Consider the following 25,206-nt stretch of genomic DNA (forward strand, 5'->3'; position numbering starts at 1 on the left):
GAAAAGATCAACTCAAGCTTTACAATTAATACCCAACTCTTTGGTTCTACTTTTTGAGCAGAAGGAAACAGTTCCTACTGCTTTCAAATGTCCATTTAAACTAGTCAGTCTCTTACATAAATTGATAACCTCGTAGAGATGAAAATATTAAGTTTGTTTTGGAAAGACTTTTCATAGAATCGTTAAGGTTGGAAAAGACCCTTAAGATCATCGAGTCCAACCGTTAACCTGACACTGCCAAATCCATCACTATACCATGTCCTCAAGCACCACATCTATCTGTCCTTTAAATACCTCCAGGGATGGAGACTCAACCACTGCCCTGGGTAGCTTGTTCCAATGCTTGACCACCCTTCTTGACCACCCTTTCAGTGAAGAAGTTTTTCCTAATATCTAACCTAAACTTCCCCTGGCGCAGCTTGAGGCCATTTCCTCTCGTCCTATCACTCGTTACTAGGGAGAAGAGACCGACCCCCACCTCGCTACAGCCTCCTTTCAGGCAGTTGTAGAGAGCAATAAGGTCACCCCTCAGCCTCCTCTTCTCCAGACTAAACAACCCCAGTTCCCTCAGCCGCTCCTCATAAGACTTGTGCTCTAGACCCTTCACCAACTTCGTTGCCTTTCTCTGGACACGCTCCAGCACCTCGATGTCCTTCTTGTAGTGAGGGGCCCAAAACTGAACACAGTACTCAAGGTGCGGCCTCACCAATGCCGAGTACAGGGGCACTATCACCTCCCTGGTCCTGCTGGCCACACTATTCTTGATACAGGCCAGGATGCCATTGGCCCTCTTGGCCACCTAAGCACACTACTGGCTCATGTTCAGGCGGCTGTCAACCAACACCCCCATGCTTTTTCTTGAAAAGCATGAAGATACTTAATGAAACCAAGAATTTCATTTCTACCTCATGCAAAACACCAACATTAAATAGCTTTATGACATTCAGGTGCAGCTGTGGAACATGCCACTTGCAACACTTACATAGACTAGGTCAGCTGAATATTGAAAACTGTTCTTGCTAGAATGACCCGACAACACAAAAGAATTAAAGATTTGTACCCATTATTATTTTATGTATTAATATTCTGATCAAAACTATTTTAAAATGGTTATAAAGAAACAATAATATAAGCAAAATTGCACTTATATGATGCTAAAGTCTTTTTCTAGAATAATACAATTTCTAATACAATCTTCCTCATTTTTTTCCATGCTCAGGTTCATATGGAAATTTAGTCTTTAAAAAATTAGTCTCAATTTGTAAATTTAAATAGATACTGATTTAAAAAACAGAGTTGTTAGCTAGATTATAATACATTTAATAAGATACAATACATACTTAAATCTACTTAATAGCAGTTTGTTGGTGTTTTGTTTTGTTTTGTTTTTTTAATATCAGCCATATGAAACGTATATCCAGCAGAAATGTCAATTTTATTGAGCTTGGTTTTTTATAAGTTTCAGGTTAACACTTATTTTGGAGGACTATGATCAGAACACATATGAGACAGTATTTCTTGCCATTTTAGACAGCTGAATAATGGTTAAAGGCATATGAAGACTATAGCACAACAAGTTTCAAGATAATAGTGGAAAGCACAGGTTAAAAGAGCTGAGAGTACAGAACCCAGTTTGGTACGGTTGTAAAAAAACTCTGTACCCAGAAACATGGTGAAAAAGGCACAAGACCTTAGACCAAGAAAAATTATGTTTCCACATGCAATATATAAATGGGGAGCAGAGCAAATGAGGCAGTCATGACATCAGAAAAGTATCTATGTAAGCATTAGCATAGAAAGTTCCATACACAACTAAATTTCTTCTCTATCAGTTCCAGTGTCCTGATTTCTTAAAGTTTGGGAATCATTTCTAGCTCAATACTTCCTTTGTCTATGGCTTACTATTAGCTTCAGTCTTCAAAGGCAGCAAGAATGCCTGTGAGCAAGACCGTGTACCTATTTTTAAACCAATGAAAGACTAAGACAGAGGAGTGTGCAGGTCAATCAGGAATATTTATTCATTGAAATGCTGCCACAACCTTTCATTATTCAGTATCAGCTAAGTTTTAGAAATGGTTTCATCTCCAATGCTACACCTGGTAGAACAAACACAGTTTAGTAGCATAAATAATCAAAACTTTCCCAGGACTTAACAACATCTAATAGCTTTTGGGTCCTCCTAATGATTTGAAATCCAAATTAAGACACCTTTTTTTAAAAAGAAACTTGAAACAACCGTAGAGAGTAAGCTTGATACAGTGGTGGTTTTAGAACCCTGTATACTAGCTGATGATCCCAAAAAAAGAGTAGTATTAACTTTGAATAAGATGTTGAACATAACAATTGAACTCCAGTTGCACTACACATTTTCTGAACTGAGTGACTGCAGCAGGAAACCCAACTGTGCAATTTGCTCATACACAAAACCAAGTTTTGGAAATGCCAGTTAGATAATATTATGATTGTGCACTTTCAATAAACGTATACACATTTCACCTTATCTTCCTATGGTAGAGATGAATATCTTAAGATGGGAAAACAGAAGTTTTACATAACTGACAACTCATTCATTAGCAAAAAGTTTATAGCAATACTGAAAAGCTGATTTTTGTTTAAACACCAAGCAAGCATGGACATATGAATATTCCTAACCTGTAAAATGATTCCTCCACATTATATCAGCGAAACTCATTGGTGGGCCACTGGGAGGGTAGTGTTTACCTTTCAGAGGCTCATGATCAGTCCTTATCATATCCATTAAGGAATTTTCCAAAGAGTGCAAGTTAAAAGTGTCATAGGGCCTATTCCGGTCCTAGAAGGAAAAAACAAAAAAAACAAAAAAAAAAAGAAAAAATCATTTTCTAACACAGGCTCATTTCTTATTTAACAAAACTCCAGCATCCAATTCTACATTTCTTCTTGACAGAACTTTTTATATTACAAAAAAATTGATAAAGATAAGCCTACAATTGTTAAAATGATACCCTTCATTTTGCAACTGCTGCTTTCACCAGTACAGCTAGGCAGAGAAGCTTTTTGTTCTTCTAAAAATATATATAGAAACAATAGTTAATTCTAAAAATTAGCATTTAAATAAGAACTTAGAAATAAAGCAATATTAATGTTTACACTGGAGAAGTGAAATTGTTTCAGAGTTCAGAGATTTTTGCTTTACAGCTTCATCATCTGCCTTCTATCACAGTGCTACTTTAACATCAGAGCAGGAGCAAGCAATGCTCAAGATGCTAGCAGGTACATTTGTTCCAGAAAGTACCAAGTAATTCTTCAAATATCTAACCTGAATCTTACAGGTTTAAGGGAAGTACACTAGATGTAACACAAAACAAAAAGCAAGATAGGATATGTAACACTTTCAGACTAGGGCATTCAAAAACCTGAGCAAGGGTTGGTTTATATTGTTTGACTCTCTCATTTTTAACTCGCTGTAGTTCAGCTTCTGGTTTTTAAGTAAGTAAAAGGGAAAAAGAAAAAAAAAAAAACATAAAACACAAACAACCTTTAGCAGGCCTATTAAAATAACCAGTTTCAAAGTTCAGGAACAATCTTATGGAAGGAACGATTAACGCATGCCCACGTATCTAGAGTACTGTACACAACGGGACAGCGTTAACAGAATGGTTCCCTTGTTGTAGTCAGACAGTTTCTAAAAAACATTAATTTTCTTATTCTCATCACTATCATTAAAAAAAAAGTAAAGCACAAGTATGTAAAAGATAGCAGTTTTTCTTTGTATACTATATTATGCTACAATTAATAAAGAGTGGTATAATGTTCTACTGTGCAAACTGAAACCTTCATTGTAATATGCCCCCAGAATTCCTGGAACAATGTTTTCCACATGCTGGTTACTACAAGATAATCTTCTTGCTTGAAAGAATAAAATTTAAAATCCTCAGACAAGAAGCAGCAGTATCAATAGAAAATGTAACACAAGTTTTGTCTTAATAAGTATTATTTCTCTTGAACCCTCTCTTTCTTAGGTTGTCTTTAAATAAAAGTAAAGGGGAGAATGAGTTCACTGGTATAATTAAGCTTTCTTTTAATATTCCTGTTCTAGAATTCAAATAAATACACATTAAAAGTTTGCTGTTATAGAAAGCTCTCAAGTACAGATCTTCCTACTGCCAAAAATCTCATGTTCCCACAGTCTGCCTACTCTACACTGAAGATCCAACTTCCCTTCTCCAACATGCTAATTTTGTATTTTCTGTAAGTGGACTAGCATTATTTTCTTCACACATTTATTTCTTCCATTGAGTATTTTTTGGCAGTCAAACATGATGTCCAAAGAATAATACTTGATTTCCGTTAGAAGCTATACCAAACACTAAAGTTCAAATGAGCTCACTGATTTTCAGTTTTCGTTGTTGACGATTTTTGTGTCTTCTACAGCTGCTTAGAATGCCAACATTTGTATACTGTATTTAAAAGAGTACTTGTTCACCTATCCAAGTGGATCAATACATATGGAATATAACATAATTTATGCCCAGGAAATCTAAAATATATCTTGGGAGAAGAAAAACAAAACAAAAAAAACCCAAAACCCTAAGGTAATTTTTTTTCCAAACAGAAAACTTTATTTTGGTTAAAACAACCCACTACTTGGGAAGATGTAGTAGGACAGAAGAGTTTGTTTTATTTCATATTCACTTTCTTCAAAAAAATGCAAGGCTAGACTGGAAAGAAAAAGTGTAACTTGAATGTAAAAAAAAAAAAATCCCATTCTTGTGATACATTAGTAACTTGATTAAATAGTATCTATATTATTTCCTCAAAGCAAGAATTTTAGTTGTCTTTTTCTATTTGTTTCTTTTAAATACCTTCTAAATATCTGTACCATGAATATGTAAGGAGGTCAGGTGTTAGAGTAATGAAATATGGCATCTTTCTGAAGAGAAAATATGAAAGCAAACATACAGCTTATATCTTAAATAGGGGTGGAGAAGTATTTTTCAGTCAGATCAGTCCCCTGGTCTAGTTTACTATACAGCAGTAGCAGAGCTGAGCTGGCAAAACCAACACTGGCAGGAGAGCAAAAGGGCAGGACTGCTGCTTTTGCCACAATGATAGTTTATTCCAGCTTTAAACATTTCTGAGATTACAGTCTTAGAGGCCAGAAGGAGTGAGTTCAGAAGAGGACACAGCCTACAAATTGAATTTAATTGTCCTTTATTAACATATGTATCTTATATTTTAAGTATGCTACTATAGCAGCAAATCCCTGGGAAGTCCTACTTTGTTCTAAAACTTCCCAAGGAGCTGTGTACATGGACACATGTGAAAAAAAGGGAGGAAAAAAATCATAGCATCAAAGGCAAGGCTATACAGGACAAGTTTGCTAGCAAGTAGGATCTTTCTAATCTTAAGGGACATACAAACCTGCAATATATTTTCAAGATTAAATTAGACCTATACTCGGCAAAGGAAGATCAATTTAATCAAAACCCTTTACCTAGGCAATTATAACACTTCCCACTACAGTACTTGAGCAAGCTAAATCAAGTAAAGGAAATTTAGATACAACAGATTTTTTATGAGTATGTTGTGGCATGTGCATAAGTATAACACATGCTGACTACAGATTTTGTATTGTGGATGATAAAATGAACAAGTCAGGGCTAACATTCTAGCTCCTGAGTAAACGGGCTGCTATAATTTTTCTGAGTAGCTTTCATTTCAGTAGTAACTCATTTGTACTCGGCAGATTTGAAGATTGTTTCCTGAATTCAGCAATTTCTTCCAAGAAGCCTGGTGCTTCTGCACACACACACATACAGGTTGATGTTGCCATATTTCTCAGCATGAACAGGTTCTCCTGGTTTTGTGAACTGATACTGTTCCATCTCCTGGATTTGCCTTCTGCATTGTTTCCACAGGCTACCCGATCTACTGCCAAACAATCCCAACAATGGAAACAATTCATAAAGGTCCTTGGTAGCAGATGAGAACTTTGCAAGGAAGTTCTGGGACTAGGACCATGAATGGAAACGAAAATATAAACTACAGAATTACAAAGTAGAATAAACTTGGAAAAGCAGTTTGAAAATCCAGCAAGTCTGGAAAATCTGATGGGATCTTCTAGAGAAGACAAAGATCCTAAGACCTACCTAGATAAACTACGTTATGGATAGAAGAGAAATCTCCAGCTACAAGGCACTGCCTTTGGCTACACAGCAATCATTAAGTTAGCAAAAGTCCACCCTGCCCATGTTGGATCATACTTTTGCTGTGTACAGACAGCAGCTCCTTCCTTGTTAGTTTCTAGTGTACATGGCAGCATATGTCAGTTCTTACAATACTCTAGTCTTGAAAGAAAGAAAAACAGCTTAGTAATAACAACTCTTAGAGAAGATATGGGTCCCAGAACTTTAAATCCCAGCCCTTGGCTGCTACCTATATGTTCATCCATGACACAGACTTCCTCAAAGTGTATATGTTAATCATAGTGAAAAATTACAAATGCATATACAGGATCAGATTTCTGAAGGATCGCAAAGTGAAATGGACCTCCAGTTGAAGTTGAGTCTCAACTTTCTACCTTTAAATATCTTACTTGTAAGGCTGATTAAAAATGTCACAAAATACAGTGTCTACAGTCTGTCTGTTAATTTAAAAAAAACCAACCAACCAAACAAACAAAAAAAACCCCAAAACCCCAACAAAAACCCTAGTAACTTTGCCAAAACATAGCTGCAGAGTCAAGATACTAAAATGAGAAAATACAATAATTTGTTTTACCTGCATTTCACACTTTTGTGCATATGTATTATGCTAGTCTTTAATTACACAACCATAATAATTTTTAAGAGGTCTCCAGTCTCCATCCAATACACATAATGAACCAGCTACAGGAATGAATCAAAACAGTGCTTTGAAGAGGTCTGTTTGCCTCTATGACAGATGCCTGTTGCTTATTCCAGGATTATACCAGGCTGAGATGTAATCAGTGTGTCAGCAAATTCCAGGAGGGGAAAAGACATTCTTAAAGTTAAGCGTTATCTTAATTATGAAACAAAGATTACTTAGCAGTACCTGAAGTATGTAATTGACATGTATGTGTATCATTTGAAATCAAAAGAACTTTCTCCCTTTGTCATACTCTGTAATGTGGTGTGCTTTGTCCTGCCCTCTTCAGACTCACAGCATGGGCATGCAAGGGCAAGGTATACCTAGCACTACTTCAGTTCCCTCCCAATAGATACACAAACCATGTCTTAACCGGTAAGAGGGAAAGGTAAAGAATAAGAAAAGAATATATGGCTACATTATGGATGACAGAGGCAAGACCAGCCATAGCTGGGGCCATAATAGGTGTTAAGTGGACCTTTATACAGCCTGGCTTCCTCACGACCTCTTTCAGCTTGAACAAGCAGCCCGAAGTAATTGGAACTAATGAACTAAAAAGGGAGATGACCAACGTATCCCATGGCAGAGACATGGAGAACATGCACCTTGCTCCAGAAACTGAAGCTGTATCTTTTTCTTCTGTCTCTGCAGAGGATTATGGCAGCAGAGACACTTGACCATTAGTTGACCGAACTGCAGTCACAAAGTGAAAAGTTTTACCCTGAGAAGGCACGTCAGGAATCTAACACATGTTGGCCAAGCCTAGCTATCGTCCATAGTCAAAATCCTTAAACATGTATTTATGCATGTGCTGAATCCTTGCTGGCATGGTAATTTGCATCTGTAGCATAAAATACACAGTGAGCTGAGAGATACACCTGATCTGCCCATTTTTTTAGTATGCAAGCAGCAAAACCTCAGGTACCTAGACCCTTCCAAAGATACATTTCCCTGTGTCTCTATATTTCAGTCCATCTGCTAACTGACTTCCCATTAAACTTCCAAGCTTCCTATATTCTGAACAGCATCTCAGTTTCAGTAATTTATTTCAGTGTTCTACATTTTCATGCTGCCCTAGATTTTCAAGCTTCCTGCACCAGTATGTGGCACAACGCAGCCCAACTCTGCTGAGCAACAAGATGGCCTCCACTCACCAAGTGGAGCATTAACTGTTTCCAGGAGAATACCAAAACTCCAGTTAGGCTCACAGAAGTCTCAGCATTTTTTACCTACTAGATTCTGGGACATTACATGTAGTATTTCGATCAGAAAGAAGAGATGAGATCCTGGGGAACGGCTAAAGTTCTTATGGCTTAAACAACTTTCTTATCAATGCAAACTTCTTCACTGTGGTCACTGCTGTGTTTCATTCTTCTGTGCCTGACATAAGCCTGGATTTGGCTGCACAGGATTGCTAAGCATTGCCAACTAAAGCTGAAGTCAATGGAAGCACAGCTTTGAATAAATACAGGGTAAAATGCCAGCACTGTTTTAAACTGGGCTCACTCACTGTGTTCTAGCACCTGCAGCAGGGGTTATTACTAAGAACACAAGGAAAACAAGTTTGTCTCACTCCAGTATCCCAATCCAAAGCAGCAAGAACAGCAACTGCAAAAAAAGTATTACGGAAGCTTGGCTTGGGACATGCTCAGTCTGCCATGATGGTGCACATGAATGATCACATACTGCAAGCTCTAAACACTCACTGAGCAGTCTTTAGCTCCTACCAGCTTCAGCTGTGACGCAATCCCACTTGCATTCTCAGTAAAGTTTACAAAAAAAAAAAAAAATCTTTCAAAAGATAGGAAATCTGAGGAATATGGTCACATGGTAAAGCAAAATGATCACTTTGCAAAAGAATCAAAAAACTGTAAATAGCAAGTGCTACTTCCTTTGCAGCTTGGTGCTGGAATGCTGCCAATAACAACGTGACTGACAACACAGATGCATGCAGAACTAGAATAACCAGAAACTGCAGTATTTTTTTCCTTATATTGGATTTCATAAAAATATAAAATAAAACCAAAACAAATAAGAAGGCATAAAATGTAGGTAGGAAGGAAAAAATAGGGTAAATTTGTCTATGCCCATGATAAAGAACATTACAGCAGAGCTACTAGTACTGTGTCTTAATGGAATTTTATTTTAATTCCACTTTCTTTTTTAATCTTTCCAGTTAATTTTGGATAGTATTAAACTAAGCCGGATTTATTATGTTCCTTTACTGGAACAAAAAGGGGAATGTTTTCTTATGTTATTATTGCTCTTGGAATGCCCACAGAAGAAACACATTGACTTTTCATGCATTTGTCTTTTCTCACTACCAACTGTAGCACATTTTACTTTCATAGGTGTTCAGAAGTTCACTGGGCAAAAGGTGAATTTTTTTAAGCTTCTTCAAAAAGCTTCTAAGAAAAATAAGGAAGTTTAATACAATATAAACCAATATCTAATTGTATATAGATTATGGAAACATTTCCATATAATTTGAAAAATCACATTTCGGAACTTTAGTTAACAATATTTAATCATCTTGTCTGTGTTATATAAACTTTTATAGCTAACATGCAAGAACTCAGATTGAATCCAAAAGCCTTGAAAACTTGACCTACTCAAGCAATTTTTCCACAAAGAAAGGTAAAGGTTGTATTCAAACTTTACCCCCTTATAAATTCTGAGTTCTAAAATGTTATAAGAAAACTAAAATCTTTCAGTGAAATGTTTGCAATTTTTATTTCCAGATAAACTAAAAAGCACAGAAATAGTAAGAGATACAACATGCATTACACAGAATTACAAAAACTAATATAAATTATATTATTCAGTTTAAAGGTCATTTTACTTTGCAGTGAAGATGGGATTCCCTTTTTGTACACACTTAATACATGCTCAAAATAGATATAAAAATGTTCAGGCTTTATAGCCACAAGACTTTGCATCATAATCACTTAAACAGAATATCCTGACAAGTTACTGCATATTCAATATTTGCTTGCAAACTGCGGGGAAGAAAGTAATAGAATTCACCCTACCTTTTCCTAAATAGAGGTGGTAGCTACAGGGCGGACTGAGAGGAATACATTAACTGTTTCCCTGGCTTAGGCAATTCATGTTTTGGAGCGGCAGGGAACAAACCACAATATGGCCCTACTGGATACAAACATATACCCTGTTCTATATTATATTGTTCATTTCTATCATCAGAGCCTTACTAAGCAATAGCCTACTTGTTGTGTTCTTTGAAGCACCCTTAGCTATAACTTTTTTTATAAAACTTTATAACTTAGCTTAACTTTTATAATATGCCAAGCATACTACTTACATGATACTTATGTGTTATTTTTCCACCTCAGATTCAAAGACAGTAAAGCACCTAGTCAAATGCTTAAATCACCTAACCTAATGCTCCAGTAGGGAACACTGTTTTTTACCAGCAAATAGAAATATAATATACTTGGTATTTCAAATGTCTTCTTTTTGCCATCAAAACAATTAGACAATGTGTTTAAAAAACCCAAACAAAAACCCCACAACGACCAAAAAAAATCAAAAGAATCTACAAAACAGCTATTATTCTTACACCCATTACACTATTGTAGGCAATGATCTGCAGACATTACAACTGACTGAGCACTCACTGACAGGATTTATGTTTAGTCATATTTTGTTCAACATGATGCTTTAGATAAAAATCTGCTCATCAGTCCTCCTGCTGAATGCATCTCAAAAAGCTGATGTATCCACTTTCTATTATAGTTACTGATTCCAGTAACAAATGGTTCTAACACTTGTAAAATATAGGATTAAAGTAGTTACACCCAAGATGACCATCAATTCACAAAAACAAGCAAGTGGAAAAAAAAAAGATGTCAGCAGTAGAATTCACAAGGCCATTCATTATACCCTTGAGCTATTAAAATGACATAATTTAACTGGTTCATTGGCCTGCTGTGCAAGAGTTCAACACTGATAAGTTACCTTTGGGGTTCTACCACTCTGTTCAGTAGAATGATGCCTGTGTCCCATAGCAAGGAAAAACTAACATTGACCTAAGAAGACCTTGCCAGCTAAAGCAGCACGAGTTAAATGCAAACCTCAAATCACAAGATGAAAGCACTACAAAGATGCAAAGACTGCAAACAGAGGAGAAGGGAGTATTGGGAATGCTACAGCATGGAACGATCTGAATGATCATGCTTCGCAGTAGGGACCACATAATGTAAAGTAGAGACATATTGTATAAGGAAGCTGTTGTCTCAGAAAGATTTACAATAGGAGCAGTCTGTCTCGTGATATTATAGGATAATGAGACAAAATGGGAAATAGAAAAGAATACAAGTAATAACTGTCAAAAGATGTCTGAGCACCATTGCCCAGTAGCTTCATTTACTATGGCCACCACAGTAAAGGAATCTCAAGAATTTCTCTGAAACAGAAACAGTGCTTTTGTGTACGGTTACCAATCATCAGTAACATGAGATATGTTGGTAAGGTTTTTTAAAAAAAAAAAAAAAAAGTGTCACTGAAATGTTTAAGCCTTACGACAAACAAAATATCATCTCTCACCCAAACTCATTGTGCTTTTAAGAACAAGGTGACTAAAATAATACCTAATTGGCATATTTCAAGTCAGGCTCCTGTTCCATTTCTGTTGTGCTCAGGAAATAGTGCCTCCTGAGCAAGAAAAAACCTTTCAACAAAAAAGGGTAAGACATTTCATCTGTTCACATAGGACAAGATCTTCACCTACTGGTTTGGAGAACTGCCCCTACAGAAGGCAGTAATTTGGCCATTTCAATGCCAATATAGCCCTTTACTTCTAAAAGGAAACCAAGAAAATGTTTAGTGGGAATAGTTGTTCAGTAAGGGGGGGGGGGGGGGGGAGGGACTGAAAAAAAGTGGAGTCATTTACCAATATTTATGCACAGGCCTAAACCAGGCCACACTCTCAATGAAAAACAGCTCCCACAGAAGACAAGGAGGTGATCTTTCCAGTGTGATTTCACTTTGCATGCAGCAGGATCTAACCTATTAGCTGCCATATACTTTCAATTACTAAAATTACTCATATAAGTTGTCCAAGTCCTAACTTTATATTATTACGGCATGATTAATATGCATGACAAATTGTGGCACAGGAATTTAAAACCTGCTTTAAAGAGGTACACACAAAAATCCACTCTGCCACCTTCTTCCTAATGGGGATTGAGAACAGTTAGGCAGCAAATGTTCTCCATCCTGGGACTTTATCAAGGACATCATCTCTCACAGAATCCCAAGATGTCACAGTCACCTTCTGATACGGGAAAGAGGACCAGAGGCTCTCTCAAGCTGTGCACCTACTTCTAAACATGAGTTGAGGACTCCTGTATAGCCACTGAGATATGAGGCACTCCTTTTCCAAACATGTCATGATGTTAGAAATTTTAATTTAAGAATAGTTGCTATTAACTATTTGATCAGCTTCAAAGTTACCGAAGGCTGCATATATGCAACGGAACAGGTGGGAAACAGCAAAGAATAGCAATCCAAAGACCAGTCATAGCATCAAGCTCTATTTAGAGGAAGGAAGGGCAGAAGGGGAGGAAAAAGAATCCCAGCCCCAAACTATGTTTTAATTAGAAGCAACTCTTCAAATCAATTATATGCAAGCAATTCCATTTCAGATCAAATTTTGTAAACAAAGAAGGAATTTTTCCAGTTGCATGTACTGAATCATCCCATCCAAGAAAAAACACTTTCCTTTTACATTATAAGAGCTAAACTGATTTAGTACAGGGCAAATTTAGTAAAGTTTGCTCCAAACAGGGAAAATGTCTTGAGATAAAAGCCTACCTGATTTGCAACAGACTTTTCCTTTTTTGTACAAGGTAATAAAGATTGACAGGCACCTTAACAAATGTTGCTATAAGGAAAGAACGAGGATGTTAAGCCACTCAAGTACATTCAGGGAAACTGTAACAAGTTCAGCATGAATACCTTGGACAACAAATGTCTAGGAAAAAGTCTAGCGAGACTGATAGAAGAATTAAACAAAAACATATCAGAAGAAGTCAGGAGAAAATAATGTAGCCTCCATAATCGGTCTTCACATACAGAGGGGAAAATCAAGTACACAAGGGTAAATAGTAAAGACAGGTAAACAGTAAGAGACAAAGCAATATCATCTATCCAATTCAGTAACACACATCAAGTGCATGTGAACACTGTAATCAAAAGGAGCCAGAGTTGGTAAGGCACAGTTAGTGGAACGACTAAAGCCAGCCCAAGTAGGAATGTCAGTACTGTGTATATCTGACCAGAAAAATAAAAAAGAAAGAACTGCAATAATTGAAGCAGGATATGAAACTATATATGACAAACACTGTTTCTAGTTTTTATGACTGAAATTCAAGCGTGTCTTCTCTTTAAGAAATAACAAGCAGAGATAATGCAGCATCATACGTTAATGATGCAATATCCTGGAAAGTATGATTTCTGGTTCTTGAAAGACTACGATACGGCTGATCTAACAAGGACTTTAATATAGCATTTCATATGGTGTTACAAGCAAAGTAACTACATAAATGGGAAAAAAAATGATCATTGGTGCAACAGAGGTAAGAAAGAAAATGACAGGGAAAGAAGTGACAGTGCTGAACAGAGAAATCTGCTAGAGAAAAGTTACTAATGGAGTTTCTTAAAGGCAAATCTTGAGACCAATTTTATCAATAATGTTGGTTATTGAAGTAGCCAGTACTATTTCCAAGATATCATCAATACAGAGGAGATCAGCTCATCATACAGAAAGCGTTGAATTAATTTGAAGAGCTGCAGCAAAGCAGGATGATATTTAATAGCACTAACTACAAGGTCATGACTTCAGGGACTCAATTTTCACTGTAAACTGGGACCTCATCAACCAGAAAGAAGGACACAGAAAGAAGAAAGATAAGAGTTTATTAGTTAATTTCTGGACAATTATAAACCATGAGTATAAATGTTAGATGTGAAAAAGTAAACAAAATTGCAGGCTGTATGAAAAATGGTACTTCTAGTAGGGCTGCCTTTTGCATCTATCCACATCTGTATTCATAAAAAAAAAGCTATTTCCATTGTATTTGTTCTTTTAAGTTATTCCCCTTCCTCTACACACCCAATGGAGCCAAGGACTGAGATATATTTTAAAACATTGACTAGTTCAAGTTTATGTTCAAACAAGGCTACTATGTAAGCGAAATAGCAAGAAAACTTTCCAGTTTCTCTAGAAAGTGAAGCCTTCCAAACTGTAAAATCTACTACAATCCATTTTAAAGTAGTTTTAAATGGCGCACACAACATCAGTTACTTCTCCCTTGCCTAACGAGAAAAAAATGTTATACAAGTAATCTACTTTTGCAAAACCATGTCAGAAGAGTGTGTTCTTGTTTAGACAAGTGAGGTAAGACTGTCTGCAGAAGCTTGCATCAAAACATTACTTGTAAACTCTGCTGACAATTATGGTTGATTTTATTACTCAGAAGTCACAGGTACAGCTTCATTTATTAGCAACAAAAAGTAGAAGCAGCAACCAAGCTGAAATGTCAAACCCAGCCAAAGTTTGCAAGATTTTATTTGCAGAAATTCTCATCCACAGAAAGCGAACAGGTATATTGTCCTGTTGGATTACCATATATGAAGATACCACAACTTTACTTTCCTTTTGTATTATAAAAATCCTTCTTTTTCTTATCCCTGACTTTTGTTTCCTCCACCCTCTTGTTCTGCCTTAGTCTTCCTACTGCACAGTTAGCTGCTACTTAGGGCTTTGCGAGTTGTCCTTTCTGTTACTGTGAGATGTTTCACGGTTTTCAATTTTTTTTTTTTTCTTAAGTGACACAGGAAGAAACAATATGATCCCCGAAAGAATACATGAGTAAGACAATTATTTAACGAGACGAAATATTAGGTCAGACTGTTACAGTAATCATAATTTAAAAATAGAAGGTATCTTTATAAGTAGTTTAAAGAAAATTTCAAAACCACAAAGTATGTTATAAATGTTTGACAAACTTGGTTATTATACATCTTAATGGCTACTAAGTACATCAATAGATGGTACTAGATTTGGTTACAAGCCATCTATTGATGTGCTGGACCCTAACAATCAGTTAATACATTAATAATTTATTAACCCTTTACAAATGTACAGTTACTGTAAAGGTCATGTAGTAAATGGTAGTAACACTAGCTACCTACATGTTAATTCATTAATGCTTTTAACAAATCTCCTTCACAAAGTAAAATACCGCATTAAAGGATCTGCCTAAAAAAGCTCTAGAGTAGTACTCTGGAAAACACTTCCTTGTGAGACCACAGGGAACATGGGAGTTTAATATATTAGATTTAATGTTTTTGAAGTATGATCTGTTGACTGCTGTAAGGTCATATAACATTTCATGATTGCCTATCACATGCTGCTAATTCTCTAGCTTATTTCTGGCTGCTTAACACATGATAAACTTTACAAAGAAGTTTAGATTTCTGTGGTTTACATTCTAGGTGTCTGCCTGATAAACTAAGGAGATACAAGATCTCTTGGACCTAAATCAATGCACCACCAGTAATATACAATCAAGAACTGCTCAGAGCAATTCAAGAAGAGCTTGTCATACCTGCATACAAGATTTTAAAAAAATATTACTGAACATGAGAAAAATGCATTACTTGAACTAAAGCACAAATACTTTCTTATAAATAAGGGTTAAATTTTCCAGTCAAATGTTTTCAACTTAACACTGCCTTAATAATTAACTGGAAAGACTGATTTTTTTTTTTTAAAGCTTTTTTCAGGTTAATAGGAAAGCAATAGAAAAATTTGAAAGCTAGAGAGAAACAGAAAAGAGAAAAAAAATGGATGATCATGGTCATCTCAGTGGAAGGCAGGCTTGAAAGACTGAGATGATCTAACATTTCATAGAGCATCTTGCAATGCATTGTTCTTAGATATTCTAATTTAATAGACCAACTTTGAAGGCAAACTAAACATAAATATTTTTTAAAAGTACTATTTTAAATATCATCAGAAAAAGCAATTTTACAACTAGGGCATAAAAAAATAAATCTAAAATTCCATAAAAGAACACCATCCCAGGTGAAAGTAAAAATATACGTATAAAGGATAACACTCAGCATAGCTGAGCTGAGAAGATGGTCCAATGATACTTGGCACAAGCTCCAAAACTATTCACCCATTCCATGCCTTTTTTTTGTTGTTTAAAATGCTTTCATGGTAAGAATTGTTCGTTATGTACATTGTATGACATATAACTAAAATTAAATGGCATTTCACAGTCAGATGCCAGTGAGAAGGTTTTAGTAAATCATGATCATTACTTATTTTACCAGCAAACTAAAATCTGGACACAAAATCTGTCAACTTGATTTTAATTTTTTATTTATTTGGTGTTTGGTTTTTTTTTTTTTTTTTTTTTTTTTTTTCCATAAGAATAGAGGCAAGGCAGAAGAACTCTGAGGTTAGTGGAAGAGATAAGCATAGTAAGTTTAAGATTGAAGAAACATCCAGGACACCTTTCAGCATGTTAAGAAAGAATCTGTAAAAAGTGAAAACCCTGCAATTCACACTTCAACACACACACCACTGTACCAAGGATTTGGAACATACATATAAATACATAAAAATTGCTTTTTTTCATTATGACCATATAAAAGACTAAGCATAACCACTAAAAACTTTTACAATTACAGAAATAACTGAAAAAAATAACTAAACTTGAACAAATAACAAAAAAATGAAGAAAAATATAATTAGTTTGGTGGTTCTAGTCCCTGGTCCTAAATTTGGTTTATCTACACATACACTATAAATAAACTAGATAGTAGTGATAATGTAGTAGTATTGATGGTATAGTGATGATTTAAACTTTATCCTTCAAAATCACAGGGTTGGCCTTTTAAATTCTTATCAGGTAGGAATTACATAATAATTCAAGACAATATGGCACCTCCTCCTTTTTTTTCCCCCTTGCTGATAACTAACAAACAACAGCAGTAAGAGCCTAAAACTTTTCCATTGATTCAAAAAAGAATGAAGCATCAACTTCCAAGGAGGAATCGTGAATTTTCATTTAATCCAAAAGAACATTTTACCATTCAAATGTTTTAAAATAAAATGTTTGTTATGTTATTGTTAGCAACTTTCATAAGAAGCCATAATTTCAAAGACTTCCTTTAGGAAATAAATCTTACTCACAAAAAAAGCCTTTACCACTTTGAGAATAAAACCAAGAAAGCTTCAGTGGGTGATTTTCTTTGTTTTGAAGAGCTATTCTTCTATATGTAAAAGATTAATTCAGAAACATAATACATTATAGATAGCATCACTTTCTAAAGTTGCCTGACATTTCTCATTAAAAGGTCAGCTTTAAGTTGCTTACAGCGTTGCCAAAAATAACTTTCTAGGGTGAATCTTTTTAAGATGAGCACCTCTCACAATAATTCTTCCATGTAGGAAAGATTAATTTCAGTGGAACATCCACTTATGATTATGACATAAAAGAAAATTTTATATATATATATCCATATATATATATATATAAAAAAAAAAGTCCATGCTAAATACATAATGCTTTTCTCATTTTATGTCAGAAGTGTTTTTCTGCCAATCTGTGTGAAAATCCATCCCAATTCACACATTCTGGAAGCTGGATGTGGGGACAGGGAGAGAAAATTCAGTTCAGCATGTTCAGACTAAGTTATCTCTTGGTTAAAATTTCTAAATTTCTAAAATTTAGAACTTCTAGCTAGTATTTCTGAAAACTCCATTCTCCCTGATTTTGTTTAAAACTAGTTAAATCCCCTCATGCTATTAAGTTTGCACAGGAGTAATTCCCACAGAGTAAGTCAACACAATTCAGCTTATGATTACAGGGATTTATTGGGCCTTCCCCTGTAACTTGAAGCTTTGACATAGAAAGTGGAATAGGGAAGGCCAACTCAAATGAGAAGCCTCAGCAAAAAAGGGGATCAAAAAGCAGGAACGGAAAAAAGTAGGAGGGAAGTTTGAAAGGGATGGAGTTGAACAGTTCAAGGCTGGATGAAACAAAAAAGAAGGCGCCATGCCCACAAAATCATGCTTCACCCAAAACTGAAACCCATTGACAGTATGTGCTCTGTACACATTACTTTCATTAACTTTGTCAAACCAAGAACAATCTGTAGAGTTGCTCAAAAGACTCCAACTTGGCTGATGAATCATGTGAAGGTCATCATCCTAACATGTAACAGAATCTGTGTAACAAATACTTTGCTTAAGTATTTTACTTAAGCTCTAGGAGTTTAAAAGAAAACTGCAATTCTTGCAAATTTTGCAAAGCTATACACAAAAAAAGATAGGAAGTGCAGGAGTAAGACTGCCTGTGCAATTTACATTCCACCATTTTGCATCAATAAACTATAGCTAAGTTTCAAAACCATTTTTCCAATAAAACCTTATCTCACTCAGTGCCCATCAGTGATGTTTTTGAATAATTAAGAGGTTGTTTGTTTACAGAAGTTCTATGTTGTTTCTTGCAGAATTTGGAAGATGTACAGAGAACAATACAGAGTGTTGAAGGAAAACTGGGTCTCAATTAAGGAAATTAAATATTTTGCTTCTTTTCTCTTCCCTGATGAATAGTTCTTAATTACTGAATATAAGTATACCTTAAACTAAAACTTTTCACAAGTGACAATTTGTTTTCTTCACTTTTTGGTGCCTAATTTGAGATTCACAGAAACAGCAAACTTAGAGACAGTCAATGGATGTTCTGTTTTCAAAGAGCTATATATGCTAAATATTTCAGAAAAAACCCTAACTTTTTAAGCCTTCTTAGATTGAACATTGAGAAGAAAATTTCCCCAAACTCTGTGCCTCTTATTTAGACCTGTAGAACAAAGATCACACCACCCCTTCTCCTAACACTGTTGTGACAAAGCAGATCATATTTATCCTGATCAGCACAGTGCTTCTCTTCTATAAGATCTTAGAAAAATTGAAAATTTTGTCTCTGGGATGAGTTTGAAAAGCATGCAATAAAGAGACAAAGCCACGTTAAACAATGAGGAAAAGGAAGGTATGAATTAGCTGTGTTTTACAAATGCTACTGGGAACTTGTAGGAAAAGACAGAATCATATAATTGAAACTTAGGAAAATGAAAATGTTGACCAAGTCTGAAGATACACAAGCAAAGTTTCTGTGACATTTCACAACTTGCAGTTTTAAAATTCTAAAATTTACAAGCAATAATAAAAAAGATTACACAAATGAAGATCTATTTCTATGTACAAAAATAGTACATTCATCTGACTACTGAGACACCTGCTTATTATCGGTATGTACAATATTCTAATAATTGTTTAAAAGCAATGCTTTTTCACTTCTCGTAAATTTCTACTAAATGAAACAGGGAAAAATTAAATAAAGAAGAAATAATGAAACAAAACATGGTAACGGTACCCTAAATTTAGTTACAGAATGTATAAAATTTCACAGTAGCCTAAAAACTGAAAACTCTAAACATGCTCTGACATCCTTGTTAGAAAATGAGAATGAAAAACTATTACATTTCAACTCACATAGTCACTGAAAAAATACATTTAGCTTCAGTATGAAAAAGAGGCAACTTATCTCAATAACAGCAAAACCTATTTGTCAATGTACTTGACATTTCGACTTAACAGCAGGTGTTACTGAAAAATAATTACAATTTTTTTGAGAAAATGAACTGCTTATACATACACAGATATAGATTATAGATGTACATACATATATATTTTGCGTATATTTATACACAAAATGCTCACATTACTAGGAATGGAAAATTTGCCTAAAGCTTTGAAATATGCATAGTTTCTCACATAGTACATGTTCCACTTAGTCATGTTGCTGGCGGGGCGGGGGGGGAATCTCTAAACACATGTGGACATTTAGGAAGTTTCTCTATAGAAGGGAAGTTTTTAGCCCACGTAGCACCAGAAGGAGTCCAAAGGGAAATTTAGCTGACCTTATGCTGAGTAAACAGAAATTAGAAAACACTGTTTCCTACCCTTTCTGATATTTTATTTCCACCCCACCATACCAAACCAGTAGGTTGAGATGAGAAATGGTAAGAACTGCTTCAGGCAGCATCTTGCAAAACTAAGCACTTAACTGGGCTTGCAATAAGCTAGAAGGGCACAACAGCTTGATTACCCCTGAGAGAACGCAGTAACTTCCACCTACTTCTACTGTTCCTCCCATTTGAAGATCATATAGAATTTCTTTACCTCGCTTTTGATATCTTCTGACAATAAAACCGTGATTTTTCTGAAGACATGGAATACGAGTAAACAATCCTCTTTCATGCCTCAAGAATATGGTGCTCCATTTTCAGCAGTTAATTGCAACCAACAATTATACATTAAAAGCTTTCACTATTGATCTCTAGAAGCTGAGAAGAAAGAGTGGGGGGAAATAGGGAAAAGAAAGAGAAAAGATATACTTTTTCTATCTAAAGTCTGCTAACTGCCATTATGCTAAAGGTCTTGAACAGATCTTTTTCCTTAAATAACATATTACATGTTACTATGATAAAAGCAAAAGCAAAATCAAAGCAGCATGCTTATTTGGGGAAAAACAGGGAAGTTTGTAAAGGCCTTTATTTCCTGTGGCAGTTTATGCCACGATTTGGAATAATGTTTTGATTAAATTTCTAGGACAAGCATCTTTTTTTATGAATAGTATTTTCAAACTTGTAACACTATCTCAAGTGATCAGTAGGAAAAAGAAAAACAAATAAAGGCCAGAGAGCCTTAGAGCCTCTCTCAAAGGTCATCACTGGATAGTTTTGGTATGATGTTTTTCTCTTCAGCCTAATTTAAAAGTTTTTGAAAGCACAGTAGTCTACCCAGTCCAAGCAAAATTCAGATGTATACAGTTTAAGATCACTATATAACTTCAAACTAAGCAGTGCTATCTTTTAGCTTCCCTTTGGTATGCTTCAGCCAGGAATTACTCATGAGTTGCCTTAATGAAAGGAGAGCTATTTCACCAACTGCTAAGAAATGGAAATGTTCATCATCCACTCAGCAAACTCATATTTTCTTCTTGAAAGTCACCTGGAACAGGAAAACATTACTTTTCCAGGTCTCTATTCATCTTACATCCAATTCACAAGAGCAGCCTCTAGGCAAAAAAATGAAAACTGGGGAAGATGAACCAAGAAGGGAAATAGCAAAATAAACTGCCATGCCCTTCACCTTCCCTTCTACTTTACCTCCCAAAGGAAAGACAGATAATTCCTTTATCAAATCTTTAAGACAAAATTATTGATTCATTGTTCTATATTAATACCTTTAATGTTTTTAACGAAGTCCTGCCTATACATGGAGTTGCTCAGAGTATCAACTGCATACTGAATTCACACCTTTGCTCTACCTTCACTAACTCTGAGGACCTATCTATGATTCAATTGATTACTTAAAATCAAGACAATAATCAATAAGTAATTAGTGCTCAAATCATCATACTTTAAATATGAAACAGTCATGTGCTTTTTCTTCTGTACTGTTATGGTATTTTAATTAGTTTGAAAACACAGACATCGAGAACTCAATCATTTAAAATCTAACAAAAATTGTAAAATACTTCATAACTACTAAGGCTAGAATGTCACGTATTGCTTCCATCTGTTACACTGGAAGACTACTAAGACACCATGGCATGCATTCTCACATTTTAATATTCAGAATCAGGCTACTTATTGCGCTAGTTAATACTAACAACAGAAGCATGTAAGAAAGGAGAAGGGGAGGGGAAAAAAAATTAAAAAAAAAAAAAAAAAAGAGAGAAGTGGACAAAGTTACTTCCACAACAACTAGGTCCTTTTCTTTTTTTTCCTTTCTCTTTTCTTTTTTTTTTTTGTTCATAAAGTTGCAGGCTGCCAGTACTTGTGTGTCATCATGTAAGAAAAATTAAGATTAGATTACACATTAAGAAATAGTTTTCGAGACACCAGTAATGCTACTAAGTATGGTTACCTACTAAACTGTCAAGAAGCCAGAGCCCAGAATTGTCAAATTTAGAATAAAGAAATACAGTGTTTCAAAAATTAATCTTCAGATAGACTTATTGCATACAACTATTTCTGGTTAAAAAAAAAAAAAAATCTAGATTTAAACAAAGACTTTAAAATGACAGTCACCAGAGCGTATTAGCCAGTAAAACACCTTTGCTCATAAATATAAAGCCGTATTTGTTACACTCATGAATGTTCCAATACTTGACCTCATTTTAATTCAGTCATCATTTTTAATATACACACACATATGTATATCCTAATATGTATTTCACGTTACTGTAGTGTTAAGAAACAGAACTATGACAAATAAGCAACAGCTAACTCATTGCCTGTGAAGAAGTTAGCGCAGACACTATAAAACTGAGGTTAATAGTGTATTTAATATTCTTTTCCCTAGGACTTGAAGACAAAAATTACTCTGCATTAGTTTATTGCATATGCGTGTATATTTATACATGTGTGTGTGTATGCACATAATTTATTTTGAGTATCAGTCTGTATTGGCACGGAGAAAGCTAAGTATGGGCTAATATCAGACGCCTGAAGAACTTCAAATGTTTAAAGGAAGCAGCTTCTTAAGGAGCTGTCTATTAATCATCAACCAAAAGTCACACTGGAATTATAAACATCATACAGTGGCCATTCCCTTGTCCTTCATTTCACTGAACAAACAACTACAGTGTGTTTAGTACAACACATGACAGAGTACTTGTGCCTGCTAACGTATTACTACATGTATTGCTAATGTGTTACAGGTATCTATAGCTAAATGTACAAATATATTTTCATACAAATATATTTTCATACAAACATATATATTTATATTTATAATAGACTTACATTTATACACAAACTCACTGCATGTTTGGATTTGCATTTTGTTTAAGTATGAAATATTGACGTTATATATGATTTCTAAATTTAGCTTATAATTTTATCTGGGTCCAGACTAATTCCTATTGAAATCAATGAAGAAAAAAACCCAAAACACCAACCCCCGCCCCCCAAACCTTTCTCAGCCTCCCTGCAAAAGATAGCATGTTAAAACTATATCCACAACAAATACCACCTTATTTATTTCTGCTAGAGAAGTATTTGTCAGTAAAGCTGCCAAGAATGACTTGATGTATGCCAGAATCTTCAGAGCACCAAATTGCTATGCAGTTTTTAAATCTAAAACTTGCACTTGTACATTTTTTATTGTTTCTAAAGAACATTACTCAGAAAGCAGCAAAACTTGAATAATTTCTAGGAAATTGTTATAGTGTTGTTGTTATTAAACATCCACAGGACAGACTTCCTTAATTAGCATACTGGTCTCCAAACATTTAATTCCTTCTCTATCTTCTCCACCGTAAAGAGAATTTCTTATCCATGCTTCTAAGGGTCTATTTCAGGCACTATCAATCCTCCTAACCCCACAAGCTCTGTCCCAATATCTTCATATGGCCAAAAGCCAAAAGAAATACACTATTTACCTGAGAGAAGTGAAGGAAGAGAGAATTCTGGGAGCAGCTCAGAAGCACGAGATGACAATAGCTCTCTTCAAGCCCCACCACTCTGCTGTAAAAAGGAACTGAACCGTTGCCCAGGTCTCAGGGACAATCACTTAATGTCAGCCTCAAATGCCAGAAATGGGCATCACCTAGCACAATGGCACAACACTACTGCTTGTCACACGACAACCACAACAGAGGACCTTCGCCTGAACCACTCAGAAGCCAAAGAATATTCAGGAGAACAAACTGGCCACATTTCTCTATTTCATATCTGGCCTCATTCCACATCTGTTCCTGTGATCCTATCTCCAGCTCTTATTTGCTACACTGCATTTCATTCCAGACTGCTTTTTTCCTTTTCCCTTTCAACTATCAGCTTTGTATTTTCAAATTTTTTTTATACAGTGCAACCAATTTTCCTCAGTAAGTATATGAAAACAGTCTCCTTCAAAGCATTTTAGTTGCCTTTCAACACCAATCACAAGGCAGATGCCAACAGAATTCCTACCAATTGATATTTTAAATGTTCTGATATGTTCTGCAGCACAACTCCTTGGGACAGACGCTGGTTCGTTTTGACATATAAGGTGCACTAATGTATTACTCAAATTTGGGGATGAAAACATCTAGCATATCGCTTTATATACATGTTCTTAAGAGAAACATTTTCAAATTCAACATTTTTTCCTAGAACTAGATAGATCAGTAGCTGATCAGCTGCCTTCATATATTACAGACTCAGAACACAAACCTTGATTATTTCTGCTTAAAATTTTTGATCACTGCAAAGACCTGAATTAAAAAATAGGTATTGTTCATATTAATTCAACTGGTAAACATATTAATATTTTTCTTTTTACTTAGAACATCTTGAGCTTCATATCTTATTAAGGAATTAATTAAATATAAACCACAAATTTTAAAAAGTCTTATATTCTCAACACAAGAGAAAAGAACGGGTTAGCACAAAGAACTTGCTAATGTGCATTGATGTGTTGCTAGCAAGTTTACTGAAAGGTATTTCTGAAGCAGATCAAAAACGCTCAGTTATGAAAGGTGGCAGATGTACATGGATAAACCTGCCAGAATTACTTGATAGTGCTGACAAGCAGAACTTACTGTGTCAACTGTGTCAACATATTGCCCAATTTCGGGGGGGGCGGGGAGGGAGGGGAGAAAAAAAGAAGAAAAAAAGGCAACCAGAACCCAGGCAGCAAATATTAAACTCTTACATGAATCTGAATTTCATTTTTATCAATGTAACTGAACAGGTGCCTCCTATTGATAGTATGGTTTCAAGACTTCTTTGGCAATTTGTTAAGTATAGGAGCAATCAGTATTAATCCAGATTACAACCTTGTACACAAAATTCAGCAGCTTGTATTAAAAAGAGCCTTACAGGAAAAAAAATACAAGTTTTCTGAGTCTCTGAAATCAGACTGTTATTCCAGCTGGTACTGAGAGTAGTCTAAGTATTTGCTTTCAGATGAACAAGAAAATACCAGGTTAAATTCAGAGAACAAAACAAGTTTCCAAATGTACATATTGGCTAATACCTTAGCTTTTCAAAACCTTAATTTTAAAATCAAAGGAACTTTTCTTTAAAAAACATTTATCTACTTTTCTTTCCTAGTGATTACTAAATACCTGCTAGCTTAATTTGTGACAATTTACAGTCACAATAATAAAGTTATGTATTCATTAAAGATGTATCTCACCGACCAAACCACAGAAATAAGACCATTTACTGTTATTTTCC

At 35.2% G+C, this 25,206-nt stretch overlaps 1 protein-coding gene across 13 annotated transcripts in view; it reads right to left on the reverse strand.

Moving 5' to 3' along the window:
* The window catches only part of CPEB3 (cytoplasmic polyadenylation element binding protein 3), a 99,152-nt gene that overhangs the window by 62,604 nt on the left and 11,342 nt on the right, over positions 1 to 25,206 (reverse strand). For 12 of the 13 annotated variants that reach the window (XM_082310394.1, XM_082310392.1, XM_082310388.1 and 9 more), the window contains one exon: positions 2,653 to 2,812. In XM_082310394.1, coding sequence (XP_082166520.1) covers positions 2,653 to 2,812 — 160 coding nt within the window. The remainder of the gene's footprint in view (positions 1 to 2,652; positions 2,813 to 25,206) is intronic. The other variant, XM_082310389.1, reaches the window with a different exon arrangement.

The sequence above is a fragment of the Platalea leucorodia genome (genome assembly GCF_965183815.1).
Source record: "Platalea leucorodia genome assembly, chromosome: 4".
Lineage (NCBI taxonomy): Eukaryota > Metazoa > Chordata > Aves > Pelecaniformes > Threskiornithidae > Platalea > Platalea leucorodia.